This window comes from Protopterus annectens, chromosome 9.part0 (assembly GCF_019279795.1).
Source record: "Protopterus annectens isolate FY-2018-M chromosome 9.part0, PAN1.0, whole genome shotgun sequence".
Taxonomy (NCBI): domain Eukaryota; kingdom Metazoa; phylum Chordata; order Ceratodontiformes; family Protopteridae; genus Protopterus; species Protopterus annectens.
Genome location: NC_056743.1, coordinates 205,259,136 through 205,280,672, shown reverse-complemented (window position 1 = coordinate 205,280,672; position 21,537 = coordinate 205,259,136). Strand labels below are relative to the sequence as shown.

The window sequence follows — 21,537 nt, the reverse complement described above, 5'->3', positions numbered from 1 at the left end:
CCATGATATTTCTGCTTAGGTCGTCTGCCAATGTGTTTTTCTTTCCTGGCAGGAATTGTGCTTGTAATTGAACTTGGCAAGACAGTGCTGTGTTCCACAAGGTCATTGCTTGCCTGCATAGAGGGTAGGAATGTGTGCCCCCGTGCTTATGTACCACATTACTGTGGTATTGTCCGTCTTTATTATTCATTGTTCTGGGTGTAAGAGGTCCTTGAAAGCTGTTAGGGCATTCTGTACTGCTAGCATTTCTTTTTGATTGATATGCAGATGTCTCTGATCTGTAGTCCATTTGCCCTGAATGCACTGTCCTGCCATGTGTGCTCCCCAGGCATAGTCCGATGCATCTGTTGTCATAGTTTGCCTGGCTGTGGGTAAGGTGAAAGGCTGACACTTGCTGAGGTGACATGCCTGTGACCACACAGAAACTCTTGTTGAAGGCAGGGAATGTGTGGTATCATTGTTTCCAAGCTGTGGCTGTGCTGACTCCATATGCTTTTCAGGTACCACTGTAATTTCCTCATATGCAGTTTTTGCAAATGGTTATTAGTAGTATGCAAGATGCCATGAATCCCAAGGCCTGCAGAATTTTTCTTGCAGGGAGTTGGGTCTTTGTTGCCATTATTTTGAAATATTGAGTCAGCTGTTGTTGCTTGTCTGGCATGAGGTAAGCCATCTGGGCCGTTGTATTCAAGCTGGCACCCAGGAATATTATGTTTTGTGAGGGCACTAGTTTTGATTTCTTTTCGTTTACTGTGTACCCCAGGCAACTTAGAAAGTGTTTGACAAATGCCAGATGCTTTAAAAGAATGTCCTTGCTTTCTGCTTGAAGAAGGCAGTCCAGGTATGGGCATATTTGAATTCCTCTGTCTGCAGTATGCAATTACTGGTGCCAGGCATTTTGTGAAGACCCTGGGCGCAGTAGATAAGCCAAAGGGCAGTGCAGAGAATTGATAATGCGTTGAACCTGCAATGAAGTGGAGGTATCTTCTGCAATTTTGTCTGATAGGGACATGCAGGTATGCCTCCTTGAGGTCCAACGTTACTAGCCAAGCATTCTTGCCCAGCATGGGAAGAAGCTGCTGTAGTGTTAGCATCTTGAATTTTGGTACTTGCAGATAGGTGTTCAGACTTGAAAGATCCAGAATGGGTCTCCATGCTTTGTCCTTTCTTGGGACTAGAGAGAGTCTTGAGTAAAATCCTTGTCCTTGCTCCTGTGTAGGTACCTGTTGAATGGCTCTCATGTCCATGAGAGTTGTAAGTTGTTTTTGTGCCTCTGCCCACTGATTTGGTGGCAGGTTTGGCATTCCTTTTATCCTTGGTAAGGTATGAAAGTGGAATCTGTATCCTTGAGAGACAATGTTTAGGACCCATTTGTCTTTTGTGATGATGTGCCAGTTGTCTGCAAAAAATGCTAATTTTCCTCTCAAGGGAGCTGCCAGGAGAGATTTGCTTGGTAGTTTGAGGATTGAGTCATTGTGTTTGTCTTCTGCTAGCTTGGGGCTTGTCTTCTCCTTTCTGGGTAGCAGAACCCCACTGGCGAGGTTTGTAAGGGCCTTGTGACTGACCTCTGCCCCTTGGGCGTCTGTATTTGCCTATCTGTGATCTGTCAGAAGCTGGAAAGGACCAGTTTTTTGTTGGCCAATTTCTGCTGAAACGAGGGGGTTGTACCTGCAAAAAATCTTTGACTGTCTGTATAGACTTTGCCTTATCCTCCATTGTCTTTAAAACCTCTTCTGCTTTGACACCAAATAATACATCCTGCTGTAAAGGTGCATCCAATAATTTTGCTTTAACATGATCAGGAAGGGTTTGTTCTTTTAACCAAGCATGTCTACGTATGACAGAGCCAGTAACAGCTGCTCTACAGGAAGCTTCCAATGAATCAAATCCACATTGTAAAGTATGTTTGCCCACCTGTTCAGCTGCATGCAACAGATCCTGCATTTCCTTGAATTCAGACTGTTCAGAATGTGTGCTCATTTTTTGTTTTAATTGAGACATTAGAAATTGCTGATATTTCAGCATGTGAAACTGACAATTTAATGCTCTCATAGCCAGAGTTGCTGAGGTGCATATTTTCTTTCCCCATTTATCTAAGGCTCTGGAAACCCTTTCAGAGGGCACAGGATTTTTAGCCATAGAAGCTTTAGCTCCCTTAGGACCCTGTGAAATTGTTTCTGGGTCAGCCACAGGGCTTTTATAAAGGAATTTGTGTGAGTCAGGTACTCTGTAGTATCTGTCTGGTTTGGCTGGAGCAGGAGGTAGAGAGACTGGATGTAGACTAGACTCCAAGTAAACATCATCCACAAGTTCTAAAACTGGAGGGATAGCAAGAGGTCTGTGCTGGGGTAGGAAAAGGAACTCTCGGAGCCTTTTCTTAGAATCAGAGTAGTCCTGGCCTTCCCAGTGGAAATGTTCCCTCATGGTATGTAAAGTTTCCCCAAAGGAGTAGTCTTCAGGGGGAGATGCTGAGGGAATAGAGTCTTCAGCATAAGAGTCTTCAAAAGGTGGCAAAGTGTAATCCTGTTCCTTAGAAGAATCTGAGGAAATTGAAACCTGGTCAGAGGAAGCATAATCCTCCTCTTGTCTTGGTCTTTTATCAGGAGTGGGATGGGAACCCCTGATTAGGGTAATCAAATCTTCAGCCATCTTAAGCATCTGTTTCTTAGGCATGGGGCCTTGAACTGTAGACTGATGTACAGTCTTCTTTGGTTTTAAAGAAGTTTTAAGCTTAGCATAAGATTTAATGGTGAGCGTAGTCGGTCTGAAGACACCTTCTGCAACCGAGGGTGCTTCCACTGCACCGGGGACTACTTCTGCTCTGGTGTCAGATGGGCCTAATGAAGATGGCTGTGCTGGCCTAGTAGACTCCGCTTGAGAATCCGCAGCTGTCTGGGGTTCCAGTTCTGCGGTCGTCAGGGGCTGTGTAGGCACCTCAGTGAAAACCGGAGAACCGGCGACAGGCCCAGCAGAGGCCTCGGAGTCTGGCTTGTTCCTAGGCTGCCTGTCCTTATCCTTGCGTTTTTTATGCATGCCGGTTGTCGGATGCTCCGACAGCATGATATAATCAAATTTCCTACCAAAATAGTGTCATGCGAAATCAAAACGGTGTTTGATAGTTCGTCTATTAAACCTAGCGCAAAACCGACAACCTATGACGTCGTGGTCTGGGCCTAGGCAGGGAATACAATAGGAATGGAAGTCCTTATGTGGTATTTGCTTCCCACAAAAAATGCAATTGTTAACTTTTTCTGACATCGGACTGAGGCAAGAAAAGGTTCCCCAATGGGGTACTTAGCTTTATTGAAGACTTTGGACTGAAATTCGAATCGAAAATCTCAGGTGTCGGCCGACCGGCACTTGCGAACTGCTTCTGCTTCGGGCACCGCGCGGCAAGAAAGACTGGAGAAAATGGAGTCGGATGCCTCTTATATACCCCTGGCGCACTGACGTCAGGGAAGAAGCGACAGCAACCGACGCCGGACCAAGACTTTGGAATTCAGGCCGACTGCGGGACCGCCTGACAGCAGGATAACCCCAAGTGTGATGACTGCAGCAGGGTAACACGATGAACATCTACAACAACCAGTAGTCATGATCCAAATTTCTCCTCCCTCAGCAACATGCACATGAATTCCAAAAATGTAGTCCACATACTTTTTTCTCTCTCTCACTCTCAGACAGTCCATTAATAAATCAAAAGAATCAAAGGGAAAGTTAACATTATAGTTGCATGCTTAATCTGAATGCAAAGATTAAGATTCCACATCAGGGCAGCCAAACACCAAATCTCTAACTGTTAGTAAGACTAACATTTTGTAATTAGCCAGATCCAAATACTTAAAGCAAGAGATGAGAGTTACTCGCTTTCAAACACCATGAGTGCCATCCTCTGAAATAACAGCATTTAATACAGCCTGGCCACTAATGCAATCCTAACAGATGGGATAAGGAAAGGAGCTTCTTGGTTATAGCTTATGCAGGACAAGCAAGAGATGGAGATGCATTTAAGGACATCTTGCTAGAAAACAATGCAGCTAACAAAGTCAGACAGTGGCCACAGCAAAGCATGGCATATCATGGAGGAGCCAGTTTCTGGGATCTTAGACCTAAATCACTTATCCCGTTCCTTACAACTACCTACCTCATGCAAAATATCCTTAATAATGATGATAATATGAATGTCTAATATAGAAATCCCAGTTGACCATACACATATTCCACTTTTTTTGGAAAGGGAGAAGGTGGTAAGAAAGGCTTGCACTTAAACTATCAAAAGTAATTGGCATTATTAAAATCACAAAGTTTCTTTAACAGCTGGAACATTTACATGAAGATCCAAAGAAAAGCAGGCAAAGTCCCAGATAGTTAGATTTTTTTAAGTGCTAAAAATGAAAACACTTAATATATAGTATATGTTAGTGCTTTGGTGCCATGCCATATTAATATTTTAGTCTTTTTTTCCAGCAACAAATCAAAGGAGAAACCTGGACAACCCAAGAAGTGGGAATGAAATGAAAAATGTGGGGTCAAACATGTTTCTTTAATCCTGGTACAAGCAACAGATATGCTGTCCATCAGTAATGAGTACTAACTGCTCTCCACAGATTGTATCCATTTCAGAAGTCTTATTTAACAAAGATCAGGATGTTATTTTAAATGTACAATTTTTAAAACAATCTCAGAAGATAAATTCTATCCATTCTGTCTAAATAACTACATAATGATATGACAAAAACCTTCAAACAGACTGCACAGTGAATATAAAAAAAATTGCAAATTAACAAATCTTTGAAATCATGCAACTGTCATGTTTTAAATTTATTGCTTTTTGAAATTATTTAAAATCTTAACAATAAATTCATTTATCTACTTTCAATTTACTATTACGCTTCAAATGCCATTAGCAAATGTAAAACATTTCATTAAATTTTTCTACTCCTTCCCCTTCCACATCATCACATCACAAAATACAACATACCTTCTCTTTCTTTATTTTTTTGTTTTTATCACTATGATGTGCCTTGGTGAGTTGTGGATCGGCAGCAGGTCGTGAAGCTGGAGGTAGCTCTGAGGGGCCTTTTGATGATGCTGGTGGAGCCGCTGGTGCATCTGGTGGTGTATCAGCTGATGAATCTGTTGCTGGATCAGCTGCTTTGCTTTGTTTGGCTGCTGCCTTCGATGACTTGGCTGCTTGCTTTGCTGAAGGTTTGGATGCCTGAGGATTTGCTTGAACAGCAGTAGTCTCTGCAACAGTTGTGGGAGCTAAAGGAACAGATAAAGCCCAATAGGCTGCTGCTGCTGCTGCCACCGACATAGCAGGCTGATGACCTGCAATCAAGAAAGGCTACTTTAATACCCCCGATTAAACATAACAATGTAAAAAAGTAAACAACTTGGGCAAACTGCAACATAATTTTAAAAGCTACTGCACTAAAATGTTTATTCTGGTAAACCCTGAAGGGGGACAACAGCTTCGGTAAAGTATGCATATTACATGTATTCTCTTCTCCAAGACGCAGTATAGTAAACTCCCTCCCCTCCTTTATTTTCTTCAGCCACTAATGACCCTAAGTTATAAACTATTAAAATAAAAATCACACTGAGATTTATGATTCTTATTCCTGAATCTGAGCATTACTGCACTAGCATTTTATTTACTTGTTTGTTTATTAAGTGGGTGGAACAACTGGTTCAAAGACCCTTTTGAGCTATCATCCTGGCACAGTGGCAGTTACAGTTATTTATAAAAGCTGTCTTAACAGAAATTACCAACTTGAAATATCAGTACATCATCAAGTGACCATAGACAGCAAAACAGAATGTAGCACTCTGACAAAATAGTACAGAACAGCGACTTTACGGTAAGAGCTGATTATCTTTGTAACAATTTTTATAACTGCAACATAATTAAATTCTTACAAATGTAAATTCACTTGCATATTAAAAATTATGCACTAACTTTGTATAAAACAGGCAACTACTTTTTTGATGGGTCTCAGATTAAGCCAAATGACCAATTACCCACAGTCAGTGAAGCAGCTACAGCAACACTAATATTTAGTTGCTTCAAGAGATTCTGACTTAACTTTTTTCATTCTCAGTACAAAGTGAATATGGCTCCTTTGTTGGTGTGACTCTGCAACAGCTTTGTGCACCAAATAATCTGGGGAATGGGAGTCAAAGGCAAAGAGTCCCAGTGCCTTGATTGTGCAGAAAGTAGGGAGTGTAATTTTTTAAATTTGTTTCTAAGAGAGTCAAAGCAGTTTTTGTGCAGAAGCTTCAATGCAAAGGCCAAGAGAAGTAGGACTTCTACAGTGAGTAAAGTAATGTTTTCTTCTAAGTGACAGGTACATAAATTGGTACATACTGTTAAATATGGGAATCAGGTGAGTAATATAGGCTGAAATAAAGACAACATGGAGAGCATATTCTAACTGTGGAATAAGCATGTTTCTGGCATGTCACTGGCGTAGTACAAGGTGATCAAAGCTAGGTACTGACTGTTATTTCTTCTGTGCAACATGGAAAGGAAAAACCGAGATCCACTGTCAGGCCAAAGCACTTAGATTGTGGAACATGGGTATAAAAAAATAAAAGTCATGTACTCACCATAACATTCCATCTGCATTGTCTAGTTTCATTCTTCAACTGCTGAGTTTGGATCCGACCCACAGATCCAACGCGGTTGCTTCTTGCAGAACATAGAACACAAACTGTCAAGCTCCTCCCTTTACCCATAATGCCCTAGTCACCTTACATACCTCAGATCTAGTCTGCTACCCAAAGATCCTTATAATAGTTAAGAAATATGAAACAGAATCTGAGACTCAAAGGAACAGTGGCTCCTCCAATATCTTTCACTCTTCCAGCAGTAAAGAAAGGAAGAGGGCTAGTGGAAGGGAAGTTGAGGAAGAATGAAAATGGACAACACTGATGGAAAGTTTCTGTGAGTACAATACTATATGACATTGTCATTTTCATTCATCCAACTGTAGGAACAAGTGTCCCCAGCTACCTAAACCCTGGGTGGACTCTAAAGATGCTTGCGAGCACAGCTGAACCAAACATTGCTCTTCCCCTAGAGACCAGATCCAATTAGCCCAAGTTGCAGCTGCACAACTATCATCCAATGAAGTTCTAAACAAAAAGGCTAAAGACATTGCCACAGACTTAGTGGAATGAACTTTTGGTGGTTTTGATAAAGGCAAACCCACTTTTTGTGGGGCCAAGTGTAATACAATCTGTCAATCATTTGGTTACAGCCACTTTAGAAACTGGTTTACCTAATTTTGAATTAGAAAAGGAAATAATTGATCAGACTTCCTTATATCTTTGGGTCTTTGAAGGTAGTGTTACTGTCTGCGAACATCCAGCAAACAACATTCTCCTCCTTTGTTTGAAAAATTGGGAAAGAAAACTGTCAGGTTAATAACCTGATTAATAACTAAATTTGAAAACCACCTTAGGAAGAAAGAAAGGGTTCATTCTTAGAGATGCTTTGTCCTTGTGAAAAATTCGATAATGAAGTTTAGAAGAAAGAGCTTGAAGTTCAGATACTTTTGGCAGAAGTGATGGCAACTAGGAATAGTCGTCCAGGTCAAAAAACTTACATCAGATTTAGCTGATGGTTCAAAAGGAGGTTGAGTTAAGGCCTGAAAAACAATATTTAAATAACGAGGAGGAGTAGGGTCCTTCAGAGATCTAAGTAAATATATTCCTCAAAAAAGTTTTGCAAAGCTTGGAGGAAGCTACGGTGGAGTTATTTACTCCTATGTGATATTTAGAAATGGCTGCTAGTTGTACTCTTGACAGTAGAGGCGCTAGCCCCTTCACTGAAAATCGTAGCTAAAAAATCAAGAACCTTGGAAATCGGAGCTGAAAAAGGATCCAAATTCTTATGAGCCAAAAAAAAAAAATATCTGTATTTATTTTCCATTTACTACTGTAAATTTTTCGTGGAAGCTTTGTGGGATGACAACACAACGTGACATACAGGGGAGGAGACCCTGGGCTGTCTAGCACATTAACAGAACTGGAGAAACCATGCGGTCAACTTGAGGCCTGAAATGTCTAGATGAGTCAAGTCTATTGGGCGAGACAGTAGGTCTTGAGTTGGATTCAGAATTCATGGTGGTTGTAGAAGGTAAGATCAATGGAAGGGAAACCAGATCTGATGAGGCCAGTAAGGGGCAATGAGGATAACTGTGATCTTCAATCAAGATGCCTTCTGTATAAATTTGAGTATCAGGGGTTATGGGGGGGTAAACAAAGGAGACGGGAGGGCCAAGAGTGAAGTACAGCATCCCTCAAGGGCTCCCATACTGGAGGGATCAGAGCAAATAACCTGTTACATTTGCTGTTGCGAGGAGATGCAAAGAAACTGCAACGTGGTTGGCTCCATCAAAGGAAAATCCTCTCCGCCACTCTCACGTTGAGAGACCACTCCTGAGGCATTAGAATAGACCTGCTCAGCTTGTCTACAATCACATTGGACTTCCCAGAATGTGTGTGATTGCTATCAGAAAATGACACCCATTGTCATACTCTCTCAGCTTCTCGACAAAGGGGGTAAGAACTGGTTCCCCCTCGTTTATTGTTGATACAACAGACTACTGACACTTTGTCTGTGTGTGTGAAATGCAACAATCCCAATTGGAAGAGCTTCTTGGAAGGCCTGCAACTAAGAGGAAAAATCTCATCTCCAGGATACTGACATATGTGTTGGCCTCTTGGGGGGATAATATGCCTTGGACTGTCCTTCCCAAGAAGTGGCCCCCAACCCAATCTGAGAGGCGTCTATGGTCACTGTGGCCTTGGGCTGATGAAAAACAAAGGAATAGCCTTCTTGTAAATGATTTTAAGAGAACCAGCATTTAAGATATCTGCTAGCTTATTATTTTCATTTGACTGGATAAGGCCTGATGGATAACAGACCACAGGGCTGCAAGTGTCATTGAAGGATTCTCATATGGTACCTTGCCAGTGGTACAAGAGTGACTGCCACTGACACAGATCTTACCTGCCTGGAGTATCAGAAGAGCTGAAAGCAAATGGTTTTAAATGATCTTTTTGACCCACGATTGAACTGTGAATCCAGACAGAGGAAGAAAGGCTATTTGAGTGACTATTGAAAAGAGTGCCAATGAATTCCAAATTCTGAGTTGGTTCGAGTTTAGATTTGTTGTAATTGACAGAAATTCCCAGATGAGAGCACAACTGGAGTAAGTAGTCTCAAGCCTAGAGTAGGCGATGCCTGGTTGAAATGGTTAGGAGCCAGTGGTCCAAACATGGAACTACCTGGAATATCTGCAGTTTCAACTGTGTTGCAACAAATGACATACACTTAGCAAACTTTGGTAATGATTGGCTCCCAGCCAGATGCGTAGATATCTCCTGGATAAAGAAGTTATGTACCTACCATAACGTTCCATGTTAGTTGTCTTCTTCTCGCCTTCTTTCTTGCTGGTTGGGTTCGGAGCCGATCCTCGGCTCCGACTCAGCCATCTTCAATAGCTCGAGAGCTGTTTACTGGCTCGAGGCTACCCCATATCCCATGATGCCTAGCACTAGTTACCCAGGTCTCGTTTGAAAAAGCTATTCCAGACATAACTAAGGAAGAATTCTGCCCTAGAAGCCCCTTGGGCCTAACTGTGAAGCTATCTAAGCAGAAAAGGACAACCAGAGAAGGTTCAGCCAATGAAATCTGAAAAGGGGAGCTCCTCTCAATCCACTAGGATAGGGGGATGGAGGGTGGGACGCAAGAAAGAAGGAGAGAAGAAGACAACTAACATGGAACGTTATGGCTAAGTTGTCTAGCTCGCCTTCATTCTTGCTGGTTGGGACAGCGTCCCTAGCACCTACTATCCTGAGTGGCTCATTGGAACAGACTCTTCAGAACAGTGGAACCAAAATCAGCTCTATTTCTGGAAACCATGTCTAGTTTATGAGAAATGAAGGTATGTGGGTTAGCCCACGTAGCAGCTGCACAGATAGATTCCATGGGCAACCTAAATTGGAAGGCCATTGAGGTGGCCAATGCCCTGGTAGAGTGGCCTTTTGGTTTGATAGATAGTGCTTTGTTTCTCAGCTGGTAAATGAAAGAAATAATGTGAGACAACCACCTAGATAATGTTACCTTTGAGACTGAAGGCCCTGTCTGCCCTCAGCATAGGAAAGGAAGAGTTGGTCCGACTTCCTGATGTCCTTGGTCCTATGCAAATAAAAACGCAGTTGTCTGTGGACATCTAACTGGTGCAATTTATATTCTGCCTTATTGGTGTGATTAGGAAAGAACACAGGAAGGTATATGGACTGATTTAAATTACTTTGTAACAAACCTTGGGAAGGAAGGAATGGTCCTTAGAGCGACCCTATCGTTATGAAAAACTAAGTATAGAGGACGAATACATAGAGCCTGAAGCTCCAAAACACGTCTGGCAGACGTAATGGCTACCAGAAAAAGAGTCTTCCAGGATAAAAACTGAATGGAGCAAGATGCTGCAGGTTCAAAAAATGGCAAGATTAGTGAAGCTAGCACCAAATTTAGATCCCACGGAGGTGGTGGATCCCTGATTGGGGGCCTAAGCAGAGTGGTTCCTTTGAGGAAGGCTTTACACAGCTTATGAGACATCATGTTGGTAGAAGAGAACTCAATGTGAAAATTCGAAATGGCAGCTAATTGAACTCTGACTGTAGCAGAAGCGGAACCAGAATGAAAGAGTTCCGCTAAAAATTCCAAAATCTTGTGGACAGGGGCTGAAAAGGGATCTATGTTCTTAGCATCTGCCCAACAAGAAAAACGTTTCCACTTGCTAGCATAGGTTTTCCTAGTTGTGGATTTGTGCGATGAGATAATTCCCCGCACAGAGGAGGAACTATTAGGAAGCCTGGCTAAGGTTAGAAGTGGAGCAACCAAGCTGTGAGCTGGAGTGTTTGAAGGGATCGATGCAGTCTGCCTGATTGATGAATCAGTAGATCTGGAATAGGATCCAGAATCCAAGGCTGCTCGAGAAGGTAATGATGCAGGAATGGGAACCATATCTGTCGAAGCCAGTAAGGGGCAATGAGGATCATTCTGCAACCCAACGCAGTTGCTCTCTGTATGAGTTTGGGTATTAGGGGAAACGGAGGAAAAGCATAGAGAAGTCTGAGGCCAATCATGGACTAGAGCGTCTCTGGGGGAGTGGCCGGGAAGTGGAAGAAGGGAGAAGAAATTGCTGCACTTGCTGTTGAATGGTGTGGCGAACAGGTCGCAGCAAGGCTGCCCCCATTTGCGAAAGATTTGTTCCGCAATTATTTGTGAAAGATTTGTTCCACAATTACCTGATTCAGAGACCACTCGGTGAGGCATGAGAATTGCTCTGCTGAGCCTGTCTGCAATGACGTAGGGACTGCCAGGCCCAGGGATGTGCGCTGCGATCAGAAAACATTGGGAAGAGATCGCCCATTGCCAGAGTTGGAGTGCTTCTCGACAGAGGATAGGACTTGGTTCCGCCCTGCTTGTTGATGTACCACACCACCGACATATTGTCCGTTAGAAGTGCAATGGTCCCAGGAGGGAGAGAGTCCTGAAGGGCTTGCAACGCTAAAAGCACGGCTCTCATCTCCAAGACATTTATATGCAAATAGTACTCGTGAGGCTGCCAGGTGCCTTGGACTGTCCTGAACTGATAATGCCCCCCCCCCCATCAGGGAGGTGTCCGTTGTCACTGTGGCGACTGGAGGGGATAACACAAATGGTCTGCCCTGGGACACTGATGAGGAGACCATCCACCAAGCAAGGTGCTTCTTGCATGCTTCTGTGATCATAATCTTGTGAGACATGGGAAGCTGTTGGAAGGACCACTGTGTGAATAGAAGCCACTGGAGGATTCTCATGTGAAAGCAGGCCAGGGGGACAAGAACAGCTGATGCCATGGAACCCAGTGTTCGGAGGATGAACCTGACTTGAATTGTTTTGCATGTTAATAAAATCTGTACTTGCTGGCAAATAAGTGATATCCTGTCTGGTGGAAGGCTCGCAAACATGTTCCTTGTATTTAGATTTGTGCCAATATAAGTGATGTGCTGACAGGGAAACAATGCAGATTTTTCGAAATTTATTGTGATACCTAGCCTGGAACAAGTTTTGATAGTGTAGTCCCTGGGTTGCAGGAGGTGATACCTGGTGGAAGCAGTGAGGAGCCAGTCATCTAGATATGGAAACACCTGGAATCCTGGACGTCTCAGGTGAGCCGTAACCACTGCCATGCATTTGAACACCCTGGGGGCTGTGGTGAGACCAAAGGGCAGAGCTCTGAACTGATAATGACTGGCTCCCAGCCGGAAGTGAAGGAATCTTCTGGAGCGCCTGTGCATTTTGATGTGGTAGTACGCATCCTGAAGATCTATAGAGCACATCCAATTGTCCTGAACCAGGAAGGGTAGAATGGACCGTAGCATGAGCATCCGAAACTTTGTTCTTTGTACAGATCTGTTTAATCTGCTGAGATCCAGGATGGGTCTCCAGTCCCCTGTCTTTTTTGGTACCAAAAAGAACCTTGAGTAAGTTCCAGATCCGAGCTGGTCTGCCGGGACTTCCTGGATGACTCTTTTGTGTAGCAGCTTTGAATTCTCTATGGCTGCTTGTTCCCTTAGATTGGGTGGAACATCTGGAAGGGACTTGTTTGACGGTAACGGGGGTTGAGCAAAGGAAATTCTGTAACCTCCGGATATGATCGACTGTACCCACTTGTCTTGAGTTAGGTCTTGCCAGGCTTTGGGATACAGTGAGAGCCTCCAGAGGTGGGCAGCCGGGAAACCCTTCAGGGATGCTGAAAGGGCTTCTCAGAGAAGGATTCTCTGCTGCCCTGGTTCTGTGGACCCCCTCTGCTACGAGGGTGGCGTCTGTTATTGTTCCCTCCTCTGCCCCTTGAGGGGAACTCACCATGTGTGTCAGGGCAAGGCTCCCTGGGATTTCCGGAACCACATCTTTCCACTCTTCTGACCCTTGGGGTATGGTCTAGGAGTGGAAAAACGGACTCCCACAGCAGAGAGAGTCTTGCCTTCTTGTTCACACCTGGTTAGGGTGTCCTTCACCTGTGATCCGAAGAGAGCGGAACCATCAAAGGGGGTATTGGTGAAAGACACTCTGAAGGGCTCCGCAAAATGACATAGCCGCATCCATGCGTGCCTCCTAAGGGCAATGCCTGTGCCTGCGGCTCTACTCGCACCATCGGCTGCATAAGAAATGAGCCTCATGAAGGAGTAACAACTGAATTCAGAGTCGCCAGCTGGAAGGCCAACTTAGCTCGAGTCCCCTCAGCTGATGGATCTTGGAGGGTATCTCCAAGCTCTTTAAGGAGATCCCTCTGAAGTCGGGTGAAATAGCACAAATAATTCAGACACCTCATGGAGAAGGTTGCTGAAGCAAACATTCGCTTCCCATATCTGTCCATAGTCCTAGACTCCTTGTTAGGGGGATGGACAGATGAGGAAGTTTCTGCCAACTCCTTCTTTGTGGCTGCTGCTACCACCATGGTATCAACAGGTATGCCCTTAGTCAAAAACTGTTTGTCCTGAGGTGCAGTTATAAATTTAGCAGGTCTCCTGGGGGTTGGTTCCACTGTGTCTGGAGCTGACCACGCCTTCCGAGCCACCACAGACATAAGTGAGTCGAAAGGTGGAGACACCCAGGAGGTGGAAGGTCGGGAACCAAACGAGTCTAGGAATACTGACTCATGCTCGGAAAGGGCTAGGGTATTCTAGTTCCCCCTCTGCCTAAGCATTTCCAAAATGTCTGACAAGGAGACATCTTCAGAGGGGGATCTCGGGGATCCTTCCGAATCCTCTAAGTCAGTATCTGATGTGACAGACTCAGGGGAGTCAACGTGCTACCTCTTGCAGTTCCTCTTATGAGGTGGCTCCTCTGAGTGATCAGGGGAGGCCTCGGAAGAGGAAGAAACACCTATGGGGGTGCCCTGGAGCGCTGGTTCCCCACGCTTGGGGTCTGGAGGAGGGGCGGAGGCAGACGCAGGCACCATAGTGGGAGGAGCCGATGGGGTTGACCGTGGGACTGACTCGGGGGCCAGTACACTCCTCATGAGCTCGAAGGTGCCCTGCCTGGGCGCAGATAAGACTCCGGTTCCGAAGAAACCAGAATTCCTCTCCGCACTGAGGGGGACAGCTCCAAGGCAGATGTAGGAGCCCAGCTCACCTGCGCCGAAGCTCCGAGGGGGAAAGCGGGGTCGGACAAGGGTCCGATGCCACTCACCCTCTCGGAGCCGACGAGGGTGTCCCAGCACCCAGATCCCTCCAAGGACGGTGCCATGGAAGGGATCGGAGCCGAAGACGGAACCGAAGGAGAAGGTATCGGAGCCGACAGTTCCATGATTCGAACCCCAACGAACTCCACTCCGAGCTCAAGAGAGGAGTCAGAGGATGACTCTGCAGAAGTGGACGGAGCCGACACCTGATGAGGGGGGCTGGACAACATTTTCGCTAGGGCCTGCGATTTCAGCAGCCTACTGGCCACTCACTCCAAGTCCTGATCTGAAAGTCTAGAGAACCGTATCGACTCCAAGGAGGGAGACCTAGATCTCTTTAGACTCCCAGACGGCTCCAAAGTACCTGCTGGAGCCGACTGGGAGGGAGGCACATCGGCTCCGGCCGATGCTGAGGTGGATGGTGGAGTTTCACCCAGTGACAGCTCAGAACTGGGAGCCGAAGACTTAGGTGGCTTGGAGGATTTAACAGGCTGAGCCTTGGCCGGTGAATCCTGGGGCTTGAGCAAACCCCTAAGGATTAACTTATTTTTGCGCTCCTGCAGGACTCTTGGGCTGAAAGCATGACAGACCGAACAACAGTCCTGTAGGTGCACCGTGCCCAGACAATAGACACAATAAGTGTGACCATCTGTCAGAGACATCTTCTGACAGCATGAGTCACACTTCTTGAATCTGGACACTTTAGTTTCCTTGGACATGTTACCACACACACCAAGGTTAAACTCACACACACACCACAAGAAAAAACAAGTTAGCAGGTATAACTAATTAAACAATATAAACTACACAGCTAACACACACTAAAAACTAAGTAAAGTCTACTACTACAGACTACCTAAAAACGTTTTTTTTTTTTTTTTTTTTTTTTTTTTTTATTTAAACTAGAAAAAGACAAAGAGGGTTAGCCTCTAATTTAAATGGCTACCACAAAACGGAAGGGAGGGGGAGGGGTGGGGAAAACTCTCCAAGTAAAACGAGTTTTCAAGAAAAAAACAGGAGAGATAGACACTATTTAAAGAATCTAGCTAGGGTAATAATACAATTAAGGAATTAGGTATACTATTAAGGGATAAATTCTAGTGAAAACAGAAATATACAAAAAAGTATACGAGCCTGAGCCAGTAAGACGACCTCGCAGTCCGAAGCGGCAAACGAGATCTGGGTAACTAGCGCCAGGCATCATGGGATATGGGGTAGCCTCGAGCCAGTAAACAGCTCTCGAGCTATTGAAGATGGCCGAGTCGGAGCCGAGGATCGGCTCCAAACCCAACCAGCAAGAATGAAGGCGAGATAGGCAACTTAACATCATCTGTTCATTTTTATGTAACAGTACAAATCATGAAGATCTATTGAGGATATCCAGTTGTCTTTGTGCAGAAACAGCAGAATGGACTGAACTGTGACCATCCAGAACTTTGTATGCTAAACTGATTGACTTAGTGTGCAGAGATCCAAAACTGGTCTCTACTGCCCTGTCCTTTTTGGCACTAAAAAGAATCTTGAATATTTAATAAATTCCAGACTCATTCTGGTCTGGGTGGGGCCCTTGAGTGGCACACTTTTCTAGCAGCTTATTTCTAGTGCTGTTGTTTCCCTCTGACTGGGTGGGGGATCTTCTCTGAAACCAACAGGAGTGGATGAGAAAATGTTATTACACAACATCTGGGTATTATCCAACGCACCCATGAATCTTTTGTAATTTCTAACCAGGCTCTCTGGTGTGCAGGGATAGAAAACCCCCAACTGCCTCCAGAAATGGACATTCAAGCCTCCTTTCAGGAGGGTTAATAGGATCTGTCAGAGAAGGAATCCCTCAATTCTTGGTTATGTGAACCACCTCTGCCACAGGGGGAACATCTGAGTTTCTCCCTCTGCCCCTGGGGGAACTGCCACCACGTGGACCTTGGAAGGGACCCTGGGATTTCTTGAACTACATTTTTCATCCGCCTCATTGGTTCCGAACAAAGGCCCACTCAGAGGTAAAAAAAACATAAGCCCACAGCAGACAGGGTGTTTCCTTCCTGCTCATACCTAGAGAGCATATCTAACTTTGGGGCCAAATAATGAGTTTATGTCACAAGAAACACTGACAAAAGAAGATTTGGAGAATTCCGCAAAGTCACATAAGCGCATCCAGGCATGTGTCCTGATGGAAATGCCTGAACCACATGCCAGTGAGGTATCTTTGGCCACATGGAAGATAATCATCAATAAAATTGAAACAGATCGCAGGGTAGCCAACTGAGAGCAACAGTACTCTGTACCTCAGAGGATATGGTTCCAGAAAGGGATTTTGAAAGCACCTTAATCAAATTCTTCTGGAGTCTTGTAAAATGTGCCAAATAATTCAACGACCTAAGGGCATGCTGAAGCATAGACATGCTTCCCAAATCTGTCCAGCACCCTAGACTCCCTGTTAGAGAGGTGGACAGAGGAAAGTACAGTTTTGTACCTACCATAAATGTAGATGTTCGAGTGCTAATACAGCTGCAGTAATCACAGATGGGGTTTTCTGCAGTCAGGCGGGTCCTCGGTCGGCCGAATTCCAAAGTCTAGGTCCAGCGTCAGTTGTTGCCGCTTTCTTTCCTGACGTCAGTGTGACAGGGGTATACAAGACACAGCCAACGCCATTTTCTTCAGTCTTTCTTGCCCCAGATGTCAGGTGCCCCCAGAAAGAAGGCAATACATAAATTATATATATATTCATGCAATGCAATATAATCAAAAATCAGAAGTTGCAAGCAAATATACCATAGAAGGATAACCCAATCAGGTTGTATGAGGAGGGGTTAGCCCCTAGGCCTTTGCCAAGAGGGGAAGGAGGGAGGGAAACCTGTATTGCAGCTGTATTAGCACTCGAACATCTACATTTATGGTAGGTACAAAACTGTACTATGTTCATCGTGCATACAGCTGCAGTAATCACAGATGGGTAGAATCCCAAAGCTACGCACAGGGTGGTAGGCACTAGGTGGAACTGGGATGAGCCAGAATGCCCTGCAACAAAGCAGTGGCAAAGCCTGCTCTAGTTTTGGAGTATAAAGGCAGGTGGTAGTGTTTGGTGAAGGTATGCACAGAACTCCAAGTGGCTGCCTCCAAAATATCTTTGGTAGGAACTCCTCTGAGGAAGGCTGTAGAGGTAGCTGTGGCCCTGGTGGAGTGGGATCTGATGCCTGTAGGGACAGATTTTCCATGAAAGGAGTAACAAAACCGTATGCAGTGGCCTATCCATTTTGAAATTGTCTGTTTGGTAACTGGCTTCCCTTGAGCTCCTACAGCATAGGACACAAAAAGTTGTTCTGATTTCCTGAAAGGCTTTGTTCTGTCCAAATAATAACGTAATTGTCTATGGATGTCTAAGGAGTGTAGCAGCCTTTCCCCTTTGTTTTGAGGATTGGGGTAAAAGGTAGGTAAGTGTATGGCTTGATTTAAAGCTACCCTGGATACCACTTTAGGCATAAATGACGGGTTGGTTCGAAGGGAAACCCTGTCCTGATGGAAGATGAGAAATGGCTGCACAGCCATGACGGCTTGTAGTTCCGAAACCCTATGAGCTGAGGTAATGGCCAGAAGGAAAGCTGTTTTCCAGGACAAATATTGCAAATCTGTTGAGGCAGCTGGTTCAAAGGGAGGCAATGTTAATTTTTCTAGAATGTAATTAAGATCCCAGGCTGGTATTGGTTGTTTCCTTGGAGGTCTTATATTCTTAGCCCCTCTGAGGAACTGTCTTAAGAGTGGGTGAGAGAATAAGGGTGGATCAGTGTTGAATTCTGCAGAAATGGCTGAGGCATGAATTTTTATGGAGGAAAATGAAAGTCCACTGTTCAACAGCTCAGCTAGATACTGTAATAGAGTAAGCCTTTCTAGTAGATGGCCTTCTGGCCTCCAAAATGACATCCTGCACCTCTTTGGAGAGTAGGGTCTGTTGTGATGTTAAGGAATTTTCCATGCAGCGAGATTGAGTGTTTTCAGCTGACTGTGAAGAGTTTTGTAGCTGTGCTGAGTCAGTAGAAGAGGCATTAGAGGTAGGGACCAGGGAGGAGTATGCGTTAGGCTCCTCATTGGGTACCAGTGTTGTCTTGACCAGTCTGGAGCAATCAGTATCATCTTCGGTCTGTCTGCTCTTGCTTTCAAGAGCACCTTGGGCAGAAGAGGCAAAGGTGGGAAAGCGTAAACTGTCCATGCTGCCCAACTGAAAGAAAGGGCGTCCACTCTCCAGGCCTTTGGATGAAAGGTCCTTGAACAGAACTTTTCCAATTGATGATTCCTGTGGGAGGTGAAGAGATCTATGTCTGGCCTTCCCCACGCTTGGATTATCTTTGTAAAAACTTGAGGATGCAACTTCCATTCGTGTGGGTCTGTCATATTTCTGCTTAGATTGTCTGCCAGCGTGTTTTCCAAACCTGGCAAGTACTGTGCTTGAAGTTCGACTTGCCATTCCAGAGCCAAGTTCCGAAGTGACATGGCTAGTCTGCACAGGGGGTATGAATGTGTTCCTCCTTGTTTATGTACCACATTACTGTGGTGTTGTCTGTTCTTATCAATAATTGTCCTGGATGCAGGAGGTCCTTGAAAGCTGTAATTGCATTTATCACTGCTAGCATTTCTTTTTGATTGATGTGAAGGTGCATTTCCTTTTGGGACCATTTGCCCTGAATGCACCTGCCTGTCATGTGCGCCCCCCAGGCGTAGTCTGAGGCGTCTGTTGTGATGACTTGATTTGCTTGAGGCTTGCAGAATGGAAGACCTGTGTTTGTTTGACATGCTTGGGCCCACCATAGAAATTCCTTTTGCAAACATGGGATTATTGGTATTATTGTTTCCAAACTGTGGCTGTGTTGAGACCATAGGTTTTTTTAGGTACCATTGAAGTTTCCTCATGTGCAACTTTGCACATGGGATTTAAGAATGCAAGATGCCATGAAGCCCAGAGCCTGCAGGATTTTCCTTGCAGTGAGCCTGGTACAATTTGCTAGCATTTTGAAGTACTGAGTTAGTTGCCCCTGTTTTTCTGGCATGAGATAGGCCATCTGTGTGTTTGTGTCCAAGTTGGCACCCAGGAAGGTTATTTTCTGAGATGGTGTTAGCCTGGATTTCTCTTTGTTGACTGTGTATCCCAGAGAATTCAATAACCGTGTTACATAAGCCAGATGTTCCAGAAGTATGTGCTTGCTGTCCGCTTGGATCAGGCAGTCGTCCAAATAATGGTAAATTTGTATCCCTTGAAGTCTGCAGTAGGCAATTACTGATGCCAGGCATTTCGTGAATACTCTGGGCGCAGTAGATAAGCCAAAGGGCAATGCAGAGAATTGATAGTGGATTGAACCTGCAAGAAATCTGAGGTATCTTCCGCAGCTTTGTCTGATTGGGACATGCAGGTATGCCTCCTTGAGGTCCAATGTTACCAGCCAAAACTCCTTGCCCATCATGGGAAGAAGCTGCTGTAATGTGAGCATCTTGAATTTTGGTGCAGTAGAAATGTGTTTAGGATGGATAAGTCCAAAATGGGTCTCCAGCGGTTCCTTTCCTTGGTACCAGAAATAGTCTGGAATAAAACCTTGACCTTGTTCGTGAGTAGGTACCTCTTGAATAGCTTTCATGTCCATGAGCTTTGAAATTTGTATTTGTGCCTCTGCCCTTTGATTGTGTGGCAGGTTTGGCATGCCTCTCATTTTTGGAAGAGTGTGAAAATGAAATCTGTAGCCTCTGTTTATAATGTCCAGGATCCATTTGTCTGTTGTGATAATATGACAATTTCTTGTAAATAATGCCAGCTTTCCTCCCAAGGGTGCTGCCAGCTGAGACTTGCTTGGCATGAACAGGAGGAAGTCATTGGGTTTGTTTCCTGTATTGTTGTGCACTGTCTTCGCCACCTCTTGGTGCTGGAGTTTGCCATTGTCTGCCTCTATATGATCCTTGAGATTGTCCTCTGCCCCTTGTGCGCCTGTATCTACCTCTTTGGGGCTTGTCCGTGGCTGGAAAAGACCAGTTTTTAGAAGGACAATTTCTGCTAAAACGTGGTGGCTGAACTTGTAGAAAAGCTTTGACAGTTTGCATAGATTTAGCTTTTTCTTCCATTTTCCATAGTATCTCCTCAGCATTAGTACCAAATAGTACATCCTTTTGTAAAGGAGCATCTAGTAGTTTAGCTTTAACATGATCAGGCAAGATTTGTTCCCTAAGCCAGGCATGTCTATGAATGACTGATCCTGTAACAGCAGCTCTACTTGAGGCCTCTAAAGCATCATAGCCACATTTGTAAGGTGTGTTTACCCACTTGTTCTGCACTATGCATCATATCCTGCAACTCCTTCAAATCTGGTTGTTCAGGTTGAGACATTTTATTTCTTAATTGTGATAACAGAAACTGCTGATATTTAAGCATATGGAACTGACAATTTAAGGCCCTCATGGCTAGGGTGGCCGAGGTATATACCTTTTTCCCCCACCTTTCTAAGGATCTAGACTCTCTTTCGGAAGGTAGTGGATTCTTAGCAGTAGAGGCCTTCATTCCCTTGGAGCCTTGAGAAATGGTTTCAGGGTCAGCATTATGGCTTTTGTAAAGAAATTGGTGAGAGTTAGGAACTCTGTAGTACCTATCAGGCTTGACTGGGGCAGGAGGCAGGGAATCCAGATTAAGGCAAGCCTCCGAGTAAACATCATCAAGTATGTCCAAGACAGGAGGTATCGCCAGAGGTCTGTGTTGAGGTAACAAAAGAAATTCCCTAAGTCTTTTCTTGGAATCAGAAAAGTCTTGGCCTTCCCAATAGAAGTGTTCCCTCAAGGTGTGCAAGGTTTCCCCAAAAGAAAAATCCTCTGAGGGAGATACAGAAGGAATGGACTGCTCTGCATCAGAATCTTCAAAAGGGAATGCAGTGTTCCTCTACATCAGAATGTTCTGAAAAAATGGAACCCTGGTCAGAAGAGGGAGAATCTTCCTCCACTCTGGGTCTCTTGTCTGGAGGGGGTTGGGAACCCCTGATAAGAGTAATTAAATCCTCAGCCATTTTTAGCATCTGCTTTTTAGGCATGGGGCCTGGAGATGGGCCCTGTGCAACAGGCCTCTTGGGATGCATGGCTGATTTGGACTTAGTAAAGGCCTTAATAGAAAAGGAAGATGAGGGTCTAAAGACACCATGGGTGGAAGTGGACCTGTCCACATTAGGAGGCACAACACTCACAGTGGCTTCGGTGGTTGTAGTCTGGGTATGGGCCGAGGTACCTGCGGTCTCAGTTACAGAAGACACCGCCAAAGAAATGTCGTCGGTAG

At 44.7% G+C, this 21,537-nt stretch overlaps 1 protein-coding gene across 1 annotated transcript in view; it reads right to left on the bottom strand.

Annotated features, from left to right (window-relative positions):
• Window positions 1-21,537, bottom strand: part of FNBP4 (formin binding protein 4) — a gene marked incomplete in the record, with an annotated part of 825,158 nt that overhangs the window by 121,695 nt on the left and 681,926 nt on the right. Inside the window, 1 exon segment of the mRNA XM_044082091.1 lies at window positions 4,982-5,331. Within this exon segment, the coding sequence (XP_043938026.1) occupies window positions 4,982-5,331 (350 nt within the window).